We start from the raw sequence: 16,076 nt of genomic DNA, 5'->3' as shown, positions 1-16,076 counted from the left end.
TCTCTCTTAAAATAGCACAATAATTTGACTGTACTTTATCAGTATTATATATATACAGTTGCCCCCAGTTGTAATTTCTGAGCCATTTTTGCAATGATATTTAACCTGTTCCCAAAGTGATTTCTAGAGGATGTATGATGTCATTTTTTCCTTCACACAGGTCTAATTCCTCCCAATTACTATGACCTTGGTCCACTGTTTGACAACTAGAAAGTGTCCAATGTCTTTATTTTGAACTAGCCTATATCTTATCTTTTTTTTTTTTTTTAAGAATAGTTTTTGTTGACTGACTGTGTTATTTAAGTAGGCTATTATTTATACACTATAATAATATTTATTAGAATTTTGAATTAACTCTTTTTTTTATGTGATTTTGTCAATTGTATTAGTTTTTCAAAATTGTTTAATTAGTTTTAGTTTTAGTCATTTAAGTACTTCAATTCGAATTTATTCAAATTCTGTCAGTTGTCAAGGCAACATTTCAGATACGTTTTTCCAACTAATGTTTATATTTTACTTCATTTAAATTACTGCACACAATTTTAATCATTTTCATTTTAGTTAAATTTTGCAAATACAATACCAAGTGTGGCAAAAATTGTCTAAATCATTCACAGGATCATGCAACCACAAGTCATAAAGATTTACAGATGTATGTTCAGTGCTTCACAAAACAGGACAAAACTATTCGAATTTTTTGGTTGACAATTCATAACATCACAAATGAACTCTGACCTAGAGATGCCATCATAGTGCACACTAGCTGTTCACGAGCAGAGTATCAGTGTGGCAAGGTGCTCCTCTCTGTTGCTTTCTTTGTCTTGTTGAGGCGTGAGTGATTAAGCTTGCGTTAAGAGTCATTATCTGAGTGTTTGCACAGCTCCATCTGTCCTGAATGGGCCCAGAGGGTAAACACAAACGTAATACAGGATACACTTGCACAAGAGACTCAAGGCCTTTTCATAGTCAAACACACACACACTCGCCAGTGCCATTCACTTCCCCCTAAATTTCCACTGACTAACTTAAACATCCTCATTACGGTTAGAGGAGTAACGTGTGACATCTTCCTTGTATTTTTTGACTAACATGAACTTTCATTGTGTTGATCTGTTTCTGTATTTTCTATTTAACTGAGGGTGGATACCATGTCATAGTTCAAGACTTATTAATTGACAGACAGACAGACAGATAGATAGATAGATAGATAGATAGATAGATAGATAGATAGATAGATAGATAGATAGATAGATAGATAGATAGATAGATAGATAGATAGATAGATAGATAGATAGATAGATAGATAGATAGATAGATAGATAGATAGATGGGGCAGTTCTTTTCACACAGATGATTGTCTGTCAGTGGCCCCTGGTAAAAAGGGGTTGGGGCCTGAAAGTTGTGGGCGTGTCATCGCGGGTGGAGTATTTTCACTCCACTGAACCTCTACGGAGTGAGTAATTACTGGCTCCGCAGCCAACAGAGGGAACACACGCTCTGCCACACAGAAAAACACGATCTCAACAAATTAGTAAAAGAGTTTAGTGTGGAATTTATACATGTTAAAGTGCGTGAAAGGACTCCAGTGGACTGCTGTGAAACATACTGAAGGAAATGGCAGGAAGCACCTGAAACCTGTTGCCCAGAGCACTAACGCGAAAGGTGATTTTTTTTATTATTAATAATATTATTCACCTTTATTATAGGCTACTCTTAATAAAAGGATTTCATTTTTGGACGTCAGATTTATTTTCCCTGTATTGTTCTCGCTTTTTCGGCGTCTTTTTTGTTGTGAATCCGCCGGATTGCATTCATCGGATGCATTCACCTGCCATGTGGAATTTAAAGCAGATAAGAAAGGAAACCGACGCTTAAAATGTTACTTTGTTACAAAGTATCTGCGGGAAATGAACTTTCGACCTTAACACGGTTTACTCGGTGAATGATTGACCATTCAGTCCACGGTTGCGCGTGCTCTTCCACGGTACGTTCTGACGCTCAATTATATGTTTATGATTTTCTGTAAAATGATTAAGCTATTGTTTGATTTAACTATAGTTGTTCTTTTACTCTTTCAGCCCGTGTTTAGAATGGTCTGTTTGAAATGCACTCACACAGTTGGAAGAAAGAGTGCTCTGGATCTGGAATGAAACTTCACTGTGATTTACAACCTTGTGGACTGTGGACATGCTGCTGGAGCAATTAAGGTTTCCTTTTGGGATTTCTTTTTTACGAAACGCAGCCATAAATTAAAAAAGGAAGGAAGGGTGGTGGGGGGGAAACCTGAGCTGAGAAAATACTCAAGAATTGAAATTCAAAGTTTTCCAGTATGAGAGAACCTGCAGATAAGGATCATTTCACCATGGAGACCTCTGGGATGCACCTGGTCGGATTTTGGCTTCACGTTCTGCTGCTGTTGCAACTGTCTCGGCTCGGCAATGCTGCCTCTAAGGATATAGTGTGCGAGCCCATCACCGTACCGATGTGCAAAGGGATTGGATACAATCACACCTACATGCCCAACCAGTTCAATCATGACACCCAGGAAGAAGTCGGCTTGGAAGTGCACCAGTTTTGGCCGCTTGTCCGGATCCATTGCTCCCCGGACTTGCTTTTCTTCCTGTGCAGTATGTACACCCCCATCTGTCTTCAGGACTACAAAAAACCCCTGCCGCCTTGCAGGTCTGTGTGCGAGAGAGCTAAACGGGGTTGCTCCCCTCTCATGAGCCAGTATGGGTTTGAGTGGCCAGAGCGGATGAGCTGCGAGCAGCTGCCCATGCTGGGTGACACCGATCGGCTTTGTATGGACAGGAACAGCAGTGAGACTACGACTCTATCACCTCCTTTCCCCAAACCCACTCCCAAGGGAACACCACGACATAGAGCCACTGCAAAATCCGCTCCGCCTCAGAAGTGTGACCGTGATTGCCGTTGTCGGGACCCCCTGGTGCCCATCAAAAAAGAAGTACATCCTCTCCATAACCGTGTGTATACTGGCTCTTTACCCAACTGTGCTTTGCCCTGCCACCAACCTTTCTTTTCCCCTGATGAGCGTACCTTCACAACCTTCTGGATCGGACTGTGGTCGGTGCTGTGCTTTGTCTCGACGTTCACCACCGTGGCCACTTTCCTCATCGACATGGAGCGTTTCAAATATCCAGAGCGGCCGATTATCTTCCTTGCTGCTTGTTATCTGTTCGTGTCGCTGGGGTACATTGTGCGACTGCTCGCGGGCCATGAGCGAGTAGCTTGCGAGGGCTCCGGCGACCAACAGCACATCCTCTACGACACCACGGGTCCGGCCCTTTGCACGCTGGTTTTCCTGCTCATATACTTCTTTGGAATGGCCAGCTCCATCTGGTGGGTGGTGCTTTCCTTCACCTGGTTCCTGGCGGCAGGGATGAAATGGGGGAACGAGGCCATCGCGGGATACTCTCAGTACTTCCACCTTGCTGCTTGGCTCGTTCCTAGCGTCAAGTCCATCGCTGTCTTAGCTTTGAGTTCGGTGGACGGGGACCCTGTGGCTGGGATCTGTTACGTCGGCAACCAGAGCTTGGAGAGCCTCCGTGGCTTCGTATTGGCGCCTCTGGTCGTCTACCTCTTCACCGGCTCCCTCTTCCTGTTGGCTGGCTTTGTTTCCCTCTTCCGAATCCGTAGCGTCATTAAACAGGGCGGCACCAAGACAGACAAGCTAGAGAAGTTAATGATCCGGATTGGGCTCTTCACCGTCCTGTACACGGTGCCTGCAACTATTGTGGTAGCATGCTTGGTGTACGAGCAACATTACAGGCCAGGTTGGGAACGAGCGCTGGCCTGTTCTTGCCCGTCAGAGCGCCAGCGGCTCGGCATGGGCCCTGATTATGCCGTCTTCATGTTGAAGTACTTCATGTGTCTTGTAGTAGGCATTACCTCAGGTGTTTGGATCTGGTCAGGGAAGACTCTGGAGTCTTGGAGACGCTTTGTGGCACGGTACATGCCCTGTAGGACCCAGAAGCCACCTGTATCAGGGTCGTCCATGTACAGCGAGGCCAGTGCCGCTCTCACAGCCCGAGCTGGAACGGCACCCACTGGGACCTATCACAAATCAGCACCCTCATCACATGTCTGAACATTGGCCAGAAAAACCTGTTCCTTTATAAACCCTATAACAGTGACACCGGTCATGACTCTAAATGAGCAGGTGTCTATTCGACCTTCCACCAACATCACCAGATTTGATGGACGGCATGAATGCATTATGAAGGATTTTTTTTCATTTTTCATTTACTGGTCTAATTTGAAAAGCAATGAACTTGTTGATACTTTGTGAGGAAAAGATCATTTGTCAACTTTTAATTGTCGCAAGCATCTTAGCTGTTGTCTGTGGCTTTTAGATCATGAATGATGGGAAAAAAAGATTGAGAAGGTTAGTACTTGATATGAGTCAAGACAAATGGATGAGTTTCTGGAAATATTTTATTTATTTGTGTATTCTTGTAAATATGCTATTCAAGAACATTGTGATATCTCAGCTAACAGCCGCTCTGTTGTGTTTGTGACTTTATCAGCATTTTACAGGATGTGGGTATGTTCTGTTCCATCATTTTAAATACCATCTCTAGTTTTCTAAATGACCAATGTGTTTAAGGTAGGACGTGAATAGATGCTTTCCTGCGCTCTCTGTATGCAACAACACTGTTCCAGCTTATACTGTGCAAGTGGAGGAAAAATGCAAGTATAGTGAAGCAGCAGTTCACTTTAAGTTGTTGCAGGCACCAAGCGGTTCTGCACCAGTTCATGTTCACTGTGTATTCAAGATTATCAACCTATCTTTCCACTGATAATAGATTGTTGGTTAGCATCAATTGGAGAGTGTTAAATGCTAGGATGTGTATGTACCATCTATAGACTTGTGTGGAAAGTCTGTAGCTCTGTAATGTGAGCTTGACTTCCCTCTTGTGGTCAAAGGTTCAGGTGTTAACCAGCAGCCACACTAGGTTCCCTGAATAGAACTTCAGAAAAAGGCCAAATATTTACTGGTTTGGAACAACATCATTTCTTTTGGTCTGTTTAAATCAATGATTTATTTACATCAGTTTCCTTGTCAAGCCTCATGATCCTTTGGTCATTTTGTTTGTCATTTGAGCTTATTTGTGTTTTGAACCAGAAAACCAGTGTCGGGTATGCACTTTTTAGCAGGCAGAATCTGTAAACCTGTGTTGGTTTTGTAGATCTGTGTGAAATCTTTCAGTGGAGCATTAATGTGTAAATGGCTTCTGTTGTCCAAGCTGTTGTAGAAATACTTTTCCTGTGTAGTCTTCAAAATGCCTCACAATTTCACTGCATGTCTGGTTGAGTGTACATATTCGTTCGGCTCTATTCATATGTAAATCTTGTAGAAGATGTCCTTTTAAGAGGCCAGACTGCAACTTTGTACATATGTTTAGTAAAAGATATGAAATTCAGTGCTACAATTTTAAAGAGATTCTTAGATATTTATGAAAAGTGTCTTTTACATGTTTCTTTTGTTTCTCTTATTGGTAGAGAATAAAAGTGAGGAGCAATTTGTGAACCTACAAGTCAAATGTTTGGTCAATCATTTATTGTGCTTGTTATTTTTACTGCTGTTTAAAAAAAAAAAAAATTCATCACCCTGTTGATCTAAAACAAATCCTACTGGGCATGTTTACCTTTTCATATATATATATATATATATATATATATATATATATATACACTTTAAAACAAATACGTTTCTAACATGATGTTAATTAGCACTTACAGAGAGAGAGAGAGAGAGAAAGAAAGAACTGTATGTGTTAAAATCCCTGAATAATTTTTTTTAGTGTAATGCAACAAAACCCCTCTTTTCTTTTAAAAGTAAAAGTGACCTTGTAAAACATTCTTCAAAATTCAGACGTGTTACATGATTAGTGTTTATTTAAAATACTCCATCTGCAAATGATTTCAATTAAAAACTGACAGTTCACAGCTAGTAGCCTACATAGTAAGCAAAAAACAAAACAAAAAACCCTCATTCAGTCTGTTTTTGTCTCCATGTTGTTCTGCATTGGTTGGGTAAGGTGTAGGATCTTTCGACCGGCATAAAATCGTCGGGGCAGAGAACGAGTTGTCCATCGGGTGCCGTCTGTCCCGAGCAAAAGCTCTAAGAAAGAACGGCGTTGGATCTGCGGATGCCCACTAGGTTGTCTGCGCTAAATGATCTCCTCATGGCCACTCTGCTCAGATCCTTGTACTTATCCTCACATAGTCTTGAGATTGCCTTTGAAATAAAAAAGTTAAACGAGAACTTAGGTATTTAGATTGACCCATTATTAAAAGATGTATGACTTTCTATGACTGCAAAAACCAAACATCGGTCATATTGTTTAGCTCCTCACCTCTAGTTTCTGCGCTCGTTCGTTGCTCAGTGGCTCCAAAGGAAAGCTCAGGTTGTTGTCGTCTGCTAAAGAGCGCAGGTCAAAGTAATACTTGGCATAAACGCTGGCCGGTACGTTAATGTTAAACTGCAGCAGCTCCAGAAAATGTCTTTCCATCTCGTTCCTGAAAAAAAATATTATTTTAAATTAGTCAAGAATGAGTCTTAAAATGAGAATAAAACTAATATACATTATTTTGTCCATTATTTTGCACATCAAGAATTGAAAATGTGACATACTAACATTTTTGCTACATCCAAAACTACTTTTAACAGCATTTGCAATTTTTATACACTATCGTTCAGAAGTTTGGGAACGTTTTGTTCAACATCTTACTATATTTCAATTTAAAATAACTGTTTTCTACTTCAATATTTTTAAAAGTGTAGTTTATTCCTGTGATGGCAAGGCTGAATTTTCATTATTACTACAGTCTTCAGTGTCACATGATACTGTAGAAATAATTCTAATATGCTGATCTGGTGTTTAAGAAACATTTTTTAGTTTTTGTAAATCAGTGTTAAACAGTTTTGCTGCTTGATATTTTTGTGAAAACTGTGCTTTTTTCTTTTCTTTTTTTTTCAGGATTCTTTGAATAGAAACTTAAAATGAACAGCATTTATTTATCTTTACAGTCACTTATACTCCATTTAATACATGTATTAAATTTCTTTAACTATTATAATAGTATTATTATAAACAATAAACATCTTTAACACCTCCAATCCATCACAGGTACGGAGACTACATCGTGGAGACAGTGACCTGAATGTTTTGGGAAGAGCAGACATTAGGTTGAGGTTGGTATGGGTGGTGTTGGGAAAGGGGGAGGGGGGAGGTTCGGTCGCTAAGGGCAACAAATGGAGTGGGCGAGAGCCTGGACCATTGTAGAGGAGTCTAAGAGCACTTGAAGCCCGCCAGCCCAGAGCCTCACAAAGACTGCTTCAATGAAAGGGATGAAAATATAGCGAAGGGGCAGAGAGGAGAGAAGAGGGACATGGCCTTTAACATACACAATCAGGTAGAACAGCACAAAAACAGACACGAACACACACACACAAACCCTGTCTATGTCATTTATATGGATATTGAGACATGAGAACAAACAAACAAAAAACAAGGTTTTGAAGTGTGTTGCTTCATTTTTTTTTGTTGAAAATCTTGTTCCAAGGGATATGGGAAGTTGTGGGGTATGTGGGAGTTGTAGACAGGAATGAGTGAAGTCTCCTTCCTGCAGCACGTTCTAGATTTTGGATGGTGTATCACATCAGGACGTTTTGTTCTATTTATTTATACACGGACGGTACAAATGAGCTGTAGCATTTTAGCAGAACGGACAGTGATTATATCATCTCACTCACATGTCCTCAACAGTGATGTCTTTGAGGATCTGACAGTAGTCAACGTTCCACACAGCCTGATCGTCCCAGACTTTCGAGGCCAGCAGGATGGCTCCCAGAACAATCCTCTTCCAGTTACATGGGCAAATGTCCAGCTCGGCATATGTCAACAGCCTCTCCAAATATACCTGCAGCAAAGACAGTGGAGAAGTACTTGTCAGAAGACGCTTTTTACCAAGGCAGCTCGCAAGAAAGCATACATATTAGTGTGTGCGGATTAGAAATCAAATATAATCTGGATTTATGTCAATTTCTAAATACAGTACAAAAAATGTCAGTCACATGATCCTTCAGAAATCATTCTAATATGCTGATTTGGTGTTTAAAAACGTCATATCATCAGTGTTGAAAACAGTTGTGCTGCTTAATATTTTTGTGAGAAGTGTGATATTTTTTCCCAAGATTCTTTGATAAATAAGTTCAGAACAGCATTTATTTGAAATATACATTTTTATACTATTATAAATGTCTTAACTGTCACGTTTGATCATTTTTTTGTGCCCTTGCAGAATCCAAATATGAATTAAAAAGTAGGAATTAAAAAAAATCTTATTAACCTCAAACACTTGAAGATAGAGTATACTAATACATTATTTCATATAGTTTAAGTCAACATTAGTTAATGTATTATAAATGAATCTGCATGAACAAAAGTATATTTATAAAATAGCATTACCCAGATTAATAAATTCATTAAAAAAAAAATGTATTTATTGTTTTTTCATGATTTAACTAACAACTGAACCTTATTGTACAATGTTTTAATCAAAATATTTGTTTGTAAATAATCAGAATTGATTAATCACATTAACTGGTCATGAAATAGCAGTAAAAGAAAGAAGTTGGAATTGTGGAAAAGTACAGGTTAAACAAGCAAATGATGATTCATTCCCTGGTGCTCTACTGTCCTCTAGTGGACCGTCAGGAAAATGTGCCTAAGAATCTCTGTCAAAAATCAAAGCCTCTTATTTTTTTCCGTATTGTACCTGTTATTTATTCTACTATCTTTTTTCTCATTGTATTGTTGAAAGTGGAGCAGACCAGTCGGACAGACTGCCATTCTCTTACCAGAGTGACGATTGCACACTCGGCCGTGAGCTGTGCTGCGCTGAACAGTGTCCGGACGAATCGATAGATGAGTTTGTGTTCGGGGTCTGTGCGGGAGTAATCGTCAGGAACCTGCTCCCTCTGCCAAAAGTAGCATTTATATACATAACATGCTAATGTTCACAATTTCTAGTTCAACTTCAAGCTCAAATGCCAGCATGATGCCAAAGAGACCTTCCACTATAACAAAGAGTCCCTGTCATTGTGCAAAGTACAAAAACACTTCTTACAGTGCTACAAATAACAGAAACGCATTTCCAAAATCCATTTCAGCTGGATCAGATAAAATGCACAAATCGGATTGCATAAAATGTTTTGCTGCTCAGACTAAACAGCTAAATGGATTTGATGCACACAAAAATAGATATTGCAGCCTGTCCGAGCAAAACCAAATAGTGACTCTAAAATGTGAAATTGTCCATCAGCTGCTGATGAAACAAGATAAATAAGGGGTTAACTTACAGATAAGGGGTGCATTTTTTCATCAAAGATGTCCAATGACCTATTGGAGTCCCTAAAATGGATTATCACAGAACACATTTAAAATGTATATGAAATCCTTCATCAAACGTATAGTTCAAATCATTTGCTCGTGTTAAAGTACATAACCAAACCTACCTGTTTTTAATGTGATAATATATTGCTAATGTGACACTGGAAACAGAGAACAGAAATGTCAACATGCAAACCAAGACAAAATAAAAACAACCAACAGTACTTTTTCATTTTGCTAATTATTTTTTACATGTACTCATTAATGTGTATATTTTACTATAAACAATACTGTAGAAATCTTGCAATAATACAGTGAACCTTCACTGACCATTTGATTGTGCTTTTCAGGTTGGGCTGACTAACAGTACTGTCATCAATGAATATCGTAGAGCAGGAACTGTACTTCTTTGAAAGCAGACCAGGTGAGACCTTTGGAAAGGACCAACATTTAATAAGCTTGCAGCAAGACGTTTCAACCGTATGCAAGCACAACCACAAAACAGAGTCCGTAGCACATTCACTCACGTGGTTTATGTGATTGCTTTTCCTCCTATCCCGTACTGAAAAAGAGAAAACCAAGGGTTTTTTTGTTAAACATTTCTTCAACAAATATTGACAAGCTGTGCCAGTGGCCATATAGTTAATATGCAGCTACTGACTAGGTAGTAAAATGAAATTATTAACTCATTAGATTTGTTTAATCACTCACCATCCGTCTGTGACTTGCTAAGGAAGATCGTGCTGGCGCGGGCATGATCTGAGGGGTTGGACTCTACAGCCAAATCTAAAAGAAAGATAGTTAATCAGTCAATTAATTGATAACATATAGGCATAATTACAAGCATTAGGAAAATGACCTTAAAGAATGGGTGGTATGTACTTAATTATCAATGAAATATAATACTTCTATAATTTCACACATATGCTGCTGTTCAGAGGTTTGGGTTGATTTGATTTTCTAATACTTTTGAAAAAAGTATCTCGCGTATCTTATGGAATATCATTACAATTTAATAAAAATAAAAAAACTTTTCCATTTTCATATAATTTAAAATGCAATTTATTCCTCTGATGGCAAAGCTAAATTACTCCAGTCTTCAGTGTCACATGATCCTTCAGAAATCATTCTAATTTGCTGCTCAAGATACTTGATATTTCAAATTATTATCAATCTTGAAAACAGTTTCATGATTTTTTTTTGATGAATATAAAGTAAAAAGAACAGCATTTGATGTAGAAATCTTTTGTAAATGTATAAACCTCTTTCCTGTCACTTTTATGCATCCTTGCAGAATAAAATTACCTGCTCACTATATCTGCAAATAACAAGGCAACATTTTTTTTTTTTTAAGATAGAGAACTAGTAAAGCACTTGTGGCAGTGGTGATCAGTCAGAATAAATATTCATCTTCGAACTGAAACCCCCCCTACAACACTATTAAAGGTGCTGTGTCGTCCTATTCGGCACGCTTAAACTGACTGGCAGGAACATGCCGCAACCCGCTCTTGCCACAGGAGCGAGAGGAGTGGTGGGCACAATGAGCCTATTGTATGGGCACTGCAATACAACGCTAGCTTACACCCATAGCTCCGCCCACAACACCATGCACCACAGGAGCCGTGCCAGTCAGATACGTTACAATAACAGGATATTATACTATACCGAACATACATTTAACTATACCGAGATGGTGTTTATATTTGTCTATATCTGTAAAAAAAAAAAAAAAAACGTTCTACACAAAGTGCAGCTCAGAATGCTAGAATTGAGGATTTTGCCCAGACCACTTCTTGAAAAGTTGTCTTTACCAGCCAATGAAAAGGCATTCTTTCTGGAACTCAGTGGAGACAGGGTCAAAAGATTTGTGCCAGTGCTGCTAAGTTTTACCGTAAACACACTCCAAGGAGATGTTTAGACAGCTGCAACCATGTCATGGGAGCTACAAAACTGGCAGGAGGTGTGTAGCGCAGGTGCAGGGCAAAGGGATTCTTGAGAGTTCTGGGTACCCAGTTTTAGACGACTTTACTCTACAGTCTACAGCCCGAAATGTACTTTAACAAGTATGTGAAAGCAAACACAATTTTGTGTCCCAATGTCAAATCATAATGCATGTCAGCAGTACCACAAGGGGCACCATGACTGCAAGTGGGTTTTAGTGTAAACTTCTCTTGCAGGTCAACAACTATGAAGCAACAGTTTGAGAAAAAAAAAGTGTATAGCAAGCTTCATGAATAACAACATATATATTTAAAGGTAACTATCAAAATGTCACTCAAAGATCCTATTCCCGCTGCAGTTCACCTATGGTCACTGCATAGCGTTTCCAGGGGCTACATTCAGGTACATCCAAACACATACTAGAAAATGAAAACCTCAGAGCCAGGCAGTACCAGCCTTGACATCTTTCTTCAACACAAATAATCACAGCCATTTCGTATCAGAGAATATAAATGTCATGGCAAAGTAAAAATGCCAAGTCCAGTTCAGTTGGGAAAATCTGAAGACTTATTTCTCAACCAAACTCTTGTTGGAGCTGAGGCACAGAATCCTTCCCCGAGAGATTGATGGACATGGGTGAGAGAGAACGCTGACTGATAGGAAGGTGCAGCTTTAGTTAACACCTAAGGGCGGCAAACTAGAGACAATTATCTGTTCGTCAACTAAAATGCGAAACTAACGTCACACTGCAGGAAAATACAAATGTGATCTTTCTTGGTGGAGCACAAACACTCCTTAACTGTAAAAGCCCTGTAAGGAACTCCCATAAATTATTGCTTTAAAGGACTAGTTCAACAAAAACAGAAAATTTTATTATAATTTACTCTCATGTTACTCCAAACCTGTTTAACTTCTGTGGAAAAAAAGAGGGAGACCAGTCACTCTCTTCCATGCAATTACAATGACTAGGGACTGGAGCTCAAAAGAATGATTCATTGACGACTCGAGTATGGCTTCTATCATGAACTCTGATAAACATGCCAAGTAAATTATGACTTTTAACTATTTGAAAGGAAATATAGACCACTTTTTTGTCATTTTGTAACGAGACAGACCCACTTTTCAATTTTGTTATTGGAAATGATAACTTGGATAATCTTCAAAAATGTATATTTTGCGTTCAGCAGAATAAAGAAATGCATACAGGTTTGGAGCGACATGAGGGTGAGTAAATTAATGAGTACTACTATTTTTGACGATCTTGTTTAAAGTATGGGGTCGGTATTTTTTTATTTATGTTTTCGAAATAAGTGAATGCTCACCAACGCTGCATTTATTTGATCAAAAACAAAGTAATATTGTGGAAGATTATTACAATTTAAAATAACTGTTTTCTGTTTTAGTATCAAAGAACATTTCTTATTATCATCAATGTTAAAAAATAGTTGCACTGCTTAATATTTTTGTGGAAACTGTGACAGATTTTTACAGGATTTATTTGAAATAGAATTTTTTTGTGATTATGTAAATGTCTTTACTGTCACTTTTGATGAATTGAATGCAGTGGTGTCAAGCTCAGCTCCTGGAGGGCCACAGCCTTGCAGGGTTTAGCTCCAACTCAATCTGCTTGGAAGTTTCTAGTAATCCTGAAAACCCTGATTAACTGGATCGGGTGTGTTTAATTAGGGTTGGAGCTAAACTCTGCGGAATTGAGTTTGAGACAACTGATTTAATGCATCATTGCTGAATACAATTAATAATTAATTTGTTTTTTTAAATCCCACCAACCCCAAACTTTTTCTGTATGTGCTAAACAACTGAGATTCATTCATCCCACAGGTCTCTATAGCTCATGTCCTCAACTGACACTCCCATTCCCCCACCACCAAAGTCAAAAATAAGCCCTGGGGGTAGGGCAGCCGTCCTCACTGAGGGGAGGAACATGGCTGTAGTGTGGCGTGTACAAACAAGGGGTATGTGTACCTCACAGACAGATTTTGTTACTTAAAAAAAAGAGAATTCACGACTTTGATAAATAAATGTCAGTGCTGTCACTGCAATAGAAATAAATCACAAATAATATACTTTAATGAAGATATTATCAGTGCTCGTCTTTCTTGCACTTCTCTTCTGGTGTGGTGGTTATTAAAGGGTACGTAAGGCCTACTAATGGGTAAATAAGACAAAAAAGATGGGGAAACACTGGCATAAGACACCAGAGAGAAGGGATTCTGTTCATGAAAATGGTGAGACAGTTTAATACAGGAAAACTAAGTTTATCCAAACTCAACCTCTAAGCCCCAAAGGGAACAAAACGTGCCTCATTCAGATTCCCAACGAGAGAGAGAGAGATAAGGAGAGAATGCAGCTGTCCCAAAGATCTACATCACTGGGATGCCAGGAATACTAAACATTTTTGATCGTCTCAGCCAGTTAAACTTAGAATGGTTTTTATTCACATCTCCAACAGAATTCCAAAATTAACCATGACCTGGAATGTCCCAATCAATAAAGGATTAACTACAGCCAAAGTAGTGGAGTTTACACTGCTGTCATATGTGCTTTGAAACAAAGATGAAGACATGTTGCTCTAAATACAGCACTGGACATTAAGTTGTGTGTGTGTGTGTCTATATACATCTCCCCTGAGGGTAAAATAGCTCAGGCTAAATAAACAGCAGTAAAGACTGCAAACAGCCCCAAGAGGCTTCACACACGTATCCCACATACTAACAGACATCCTTCTAAAAATCTCCATAAACCTCTTTTCTTTCAGTAACAATAGCTGATTTTTAAGTTTGCAACTGTAATTTTGACCAAATATCATAGGCCGTCCATTTTCAGAGCAAACCAAACGACACAGCACTTAAAGTGTTGAGCTGTTAGGAGAAACCCGACCCGTGAGATGAAGAGGTCAAGGCATCGGATCTCAGTGCAGTTCTTCAAGACGCTGTGACACACGAATGTGGAAACACAATAACAGAAGAATAGAACAGAATAGAATAGTTTCGCATAGAATAAAATGTTGTTTTGTGGTGACAGTGACATGGATCAACCCTTGCAGGGTTCGACATTTCAGTTAAAGCTGTAGATTTGGTTCTCAAATCTGGTCCTGGGGAACCTTGGAAGTGCACATGCCCTTATTGGACACATCCAGTTCAGACCAGGAAACCTCTTCTAATAAGCACATGATATAAATCAGGTTAAATAAAGAGACGTCCAAAGAGCGCCGTTGTCTGGCTCAAGGCTGCTCAGTTTTGCTAGTGGGGATCCAGCATCCTGCAAAGTTCATTTCCAACTCTGTTCAATCACACCTGTCTGTAATTGTCAAGTAAACATTAAGACATTGATGAACTAGTTCAGGTGTGTTTGAGCAGGGTTGATCTTCACTAGCAGGACTGAGGAACTGTGGTCTAGAGATCTTTTATCAGTGAACTACAACACACACTAACTTACCATCGGGCACCTCTCGATCACTGATGTGCTGCAGGTATGGACCGGTGTCATCGCTCAGGTCTGTGTTGATCTGATAGTCCTCCAGACGCTCCACCTGTCGGGGTAGTTTGGGGCTCCCATTGGGAGACACACAGCAGGACACTGTATTCCCCATGATGACACACACAATCACGTGCTCTACCTGCTCAGGTGTATTGGTCTATGACAAACACCTTTGAAACTCACACCGGGGCAGCTTCTGATGCGAATCAATGAATGAGCTCAAGCTAAATGAAGGTACATGAAGAGCTGAAATGGACACAGAGTCAGCATTACAGTCTTGCTGCTCCAGAATCAAGAGGTATTTTACTATCTGTGCCAGTCATATAACGGGACTCCATGCATTTAGACACAGTGCCACAAAAGACCTTTAGAACCCGAGTAATCAATACAACCGGATATAAGACACGTGACTGAAAACATATCACTAGAAAATAGCTGTCTGAGATGATCGCATACGGATTTATTCCTTTAAATTAGCCGTACATGCTAACGGCTAATATTGATTCATTGTGAATAGGCGAGTTATTAGCCTCCGAGCTAACTGAGATAAACAATCCCTTTAACGCTGATTTAAATGTCCGAATGAGTACTAAATCAAGCCGGTTCGGCGGTTCAAATCGGGAACAGATGAAATAGCCCCTAAATAACAGACTTCCAAGCATTTATCCGTCGTTTATAGGGCAGATCTGTGTGTAGGCTGAAACTCTGAATCCAATAATCACTTAAATCCTCAGGCCTTCGGCCCGTAGCGAGAGAAAATTAGGCTTTGAACGCAGCTGAAATAAAGTCCTTTCAATTTACATGCGCCCAATTCAAGTTTGTTTTGAGTTATTAGAATTTGTCCACCGAGTCTCGTCCGAGAGTCCCCCCGTTATCCCCTCCTCCTCGCCGGCCAGTGCAGCAGCAGCAGCAATCCGCTCCCCGCCACCACCGCCATCTGCTCCGAGTGACGCAGGAAAGGACCCGCCCCTTTTCGACATTCCATCAATTGCGATTGGATGAGTTATCAAAACAAACTAAATATTTGTTCGAGGATTGGTGATTAAAACTGTCAATCTACCCCGTCAAGCTAGAGATTTAAACCCCGCCCATTTACACACCTCTTTGTGAATGGAACGAAATGGAATTCTAGCGAACTGCAGTGTATACTGTAAGATGCCTGCTATTCTTTTGAACATGTCAAATCTTATATAGACTATGTAATGATAAACATTTCAA

General features: G+C 39.5%; 2 protein-coding genes across 5 annotated transcripts; one reads left to right on the top strand and one right to left on the bottom strand.

Moving 5' to 3' along the window:
- Positions 1-1,416: 1,416 nt before the first annotated feature.
- Positions 1,417-5,609, top strand: fzd5 (frizzled class receptor 5). 3 transcript variants are annotated; one of them, XM_079882466.1, is made up of 3 exons: positions 1,417-1,662; positions 1,852-1,984; positions 2,079-5,609. In XM_079882466.1, exon 3 carries the CDS (start codon positions 2,330-2,332, stop codon positions 4,106-4,108), a length of 1,779 nt encoding a protein of 592 aa, XP_079738592.1. In that variant the 5' UTR covers positions 1,417-1,662; positions 1,852-1,984; positions 2,079-2,329; the 3' UTR covers positions 4,109-5,609. The 3 variants fall into 3 exon arrangements, with proteins under 3 accessions (XP_079738592.1, XP_079738593.1, XP_079738594.1); XM_079882467.1 differs by having other exon boundaries at positions 1,849-1,984; XM_079882468.1 differs by lacking the exon at positions 1,852-1,984 and having other exon boundaries at positions 2,079-5,556.
- ccnyl1 (cyclin Y-like 1) lies at positions 5,463-15,808 on the bottom strand. 2 transcript variants are annotated; one of them, XM_079882474.1, is made up of 10 exons: positions 14,817-15,806; positions 10,131-10,205; positions 9,947-9,981; positions 9,750-9,850; positions 9,545-9,580; positions 9,389-9,440; positions 8,888-9,007; positions 7,781-7,947; positions 6,381-6,543; positions 5,463-6,262 (listed from the first exon to the last, which is right to left on the bottom strand). In XM_079882474.1, the coding sequence occupies exons 1-10, from the start codon at positions 14,968-14,970 to the stop codon at positions 6,146-6,148; spliced, it is 1,020 nt and encodes a 339-aa protein (XP_079738600.1). In that variant the 5' UTR covers positions 14,971-15,806; the 3' UTR covers positions 5,463-6,145. The 2 variants fall into 2 exon arrangements, with proteins under 2 accessions (XP_079738600.1, XP_079738599.1); XM_079882473.1 differs by having other exon boundaries at positions 5,570-6,262; positions 9,750-9,981; positions 14,817-15,808.
- Positions 15,809-16,076: the final 268 nt, after the last annotated feature.

The sequence above is a fragment of the Squalius cephalus genome (assembly GCF_949319135.1).
Source record: "Squalius cephalus genome assembly, chromosome: 9".
Lineage (NCBI taxonomy): Eukaryota > Metazoa > Chordata > Actinopteri > Cypriniformes > Leuciscidae > Squalius > Squalius cephalus.
This window is presented reverse-complemented; position numbering and strand designations above follow the sequence as displayed.

Bases quoted from the DNA above. Each gene is read 5' to 3' on its own strand.
- fzd5 (XM_079882466.1), top strand. From the start codon at position 2,330: ATGAGAGAACCTGCAGATAAGGATCATTTCACCATGGAGACCTCTGGG.
- ccnyl1 (XM_079882473.1), bottom strand. From the start codon at position 14,970: ATGGGGAATACAGTGTCCTGCTGTGTGTCTCCCAATGGGAGCCCCAAA. The intron at 9,982-10,130 runs GTGAGTGATTAA...TCTCTTTTTCAG, and splicing joins TAGCAAGTCACAGACGGATG to TACGGGATAGGAGGAAAAGC. The intron at 7,948-8,887 runs GTAAGAGAATGG...TCTTTGCTGCAG, and splicing joins AGTGTGCAATCGTCACTCTG to GTATATTTGGAGAGGCTGTT.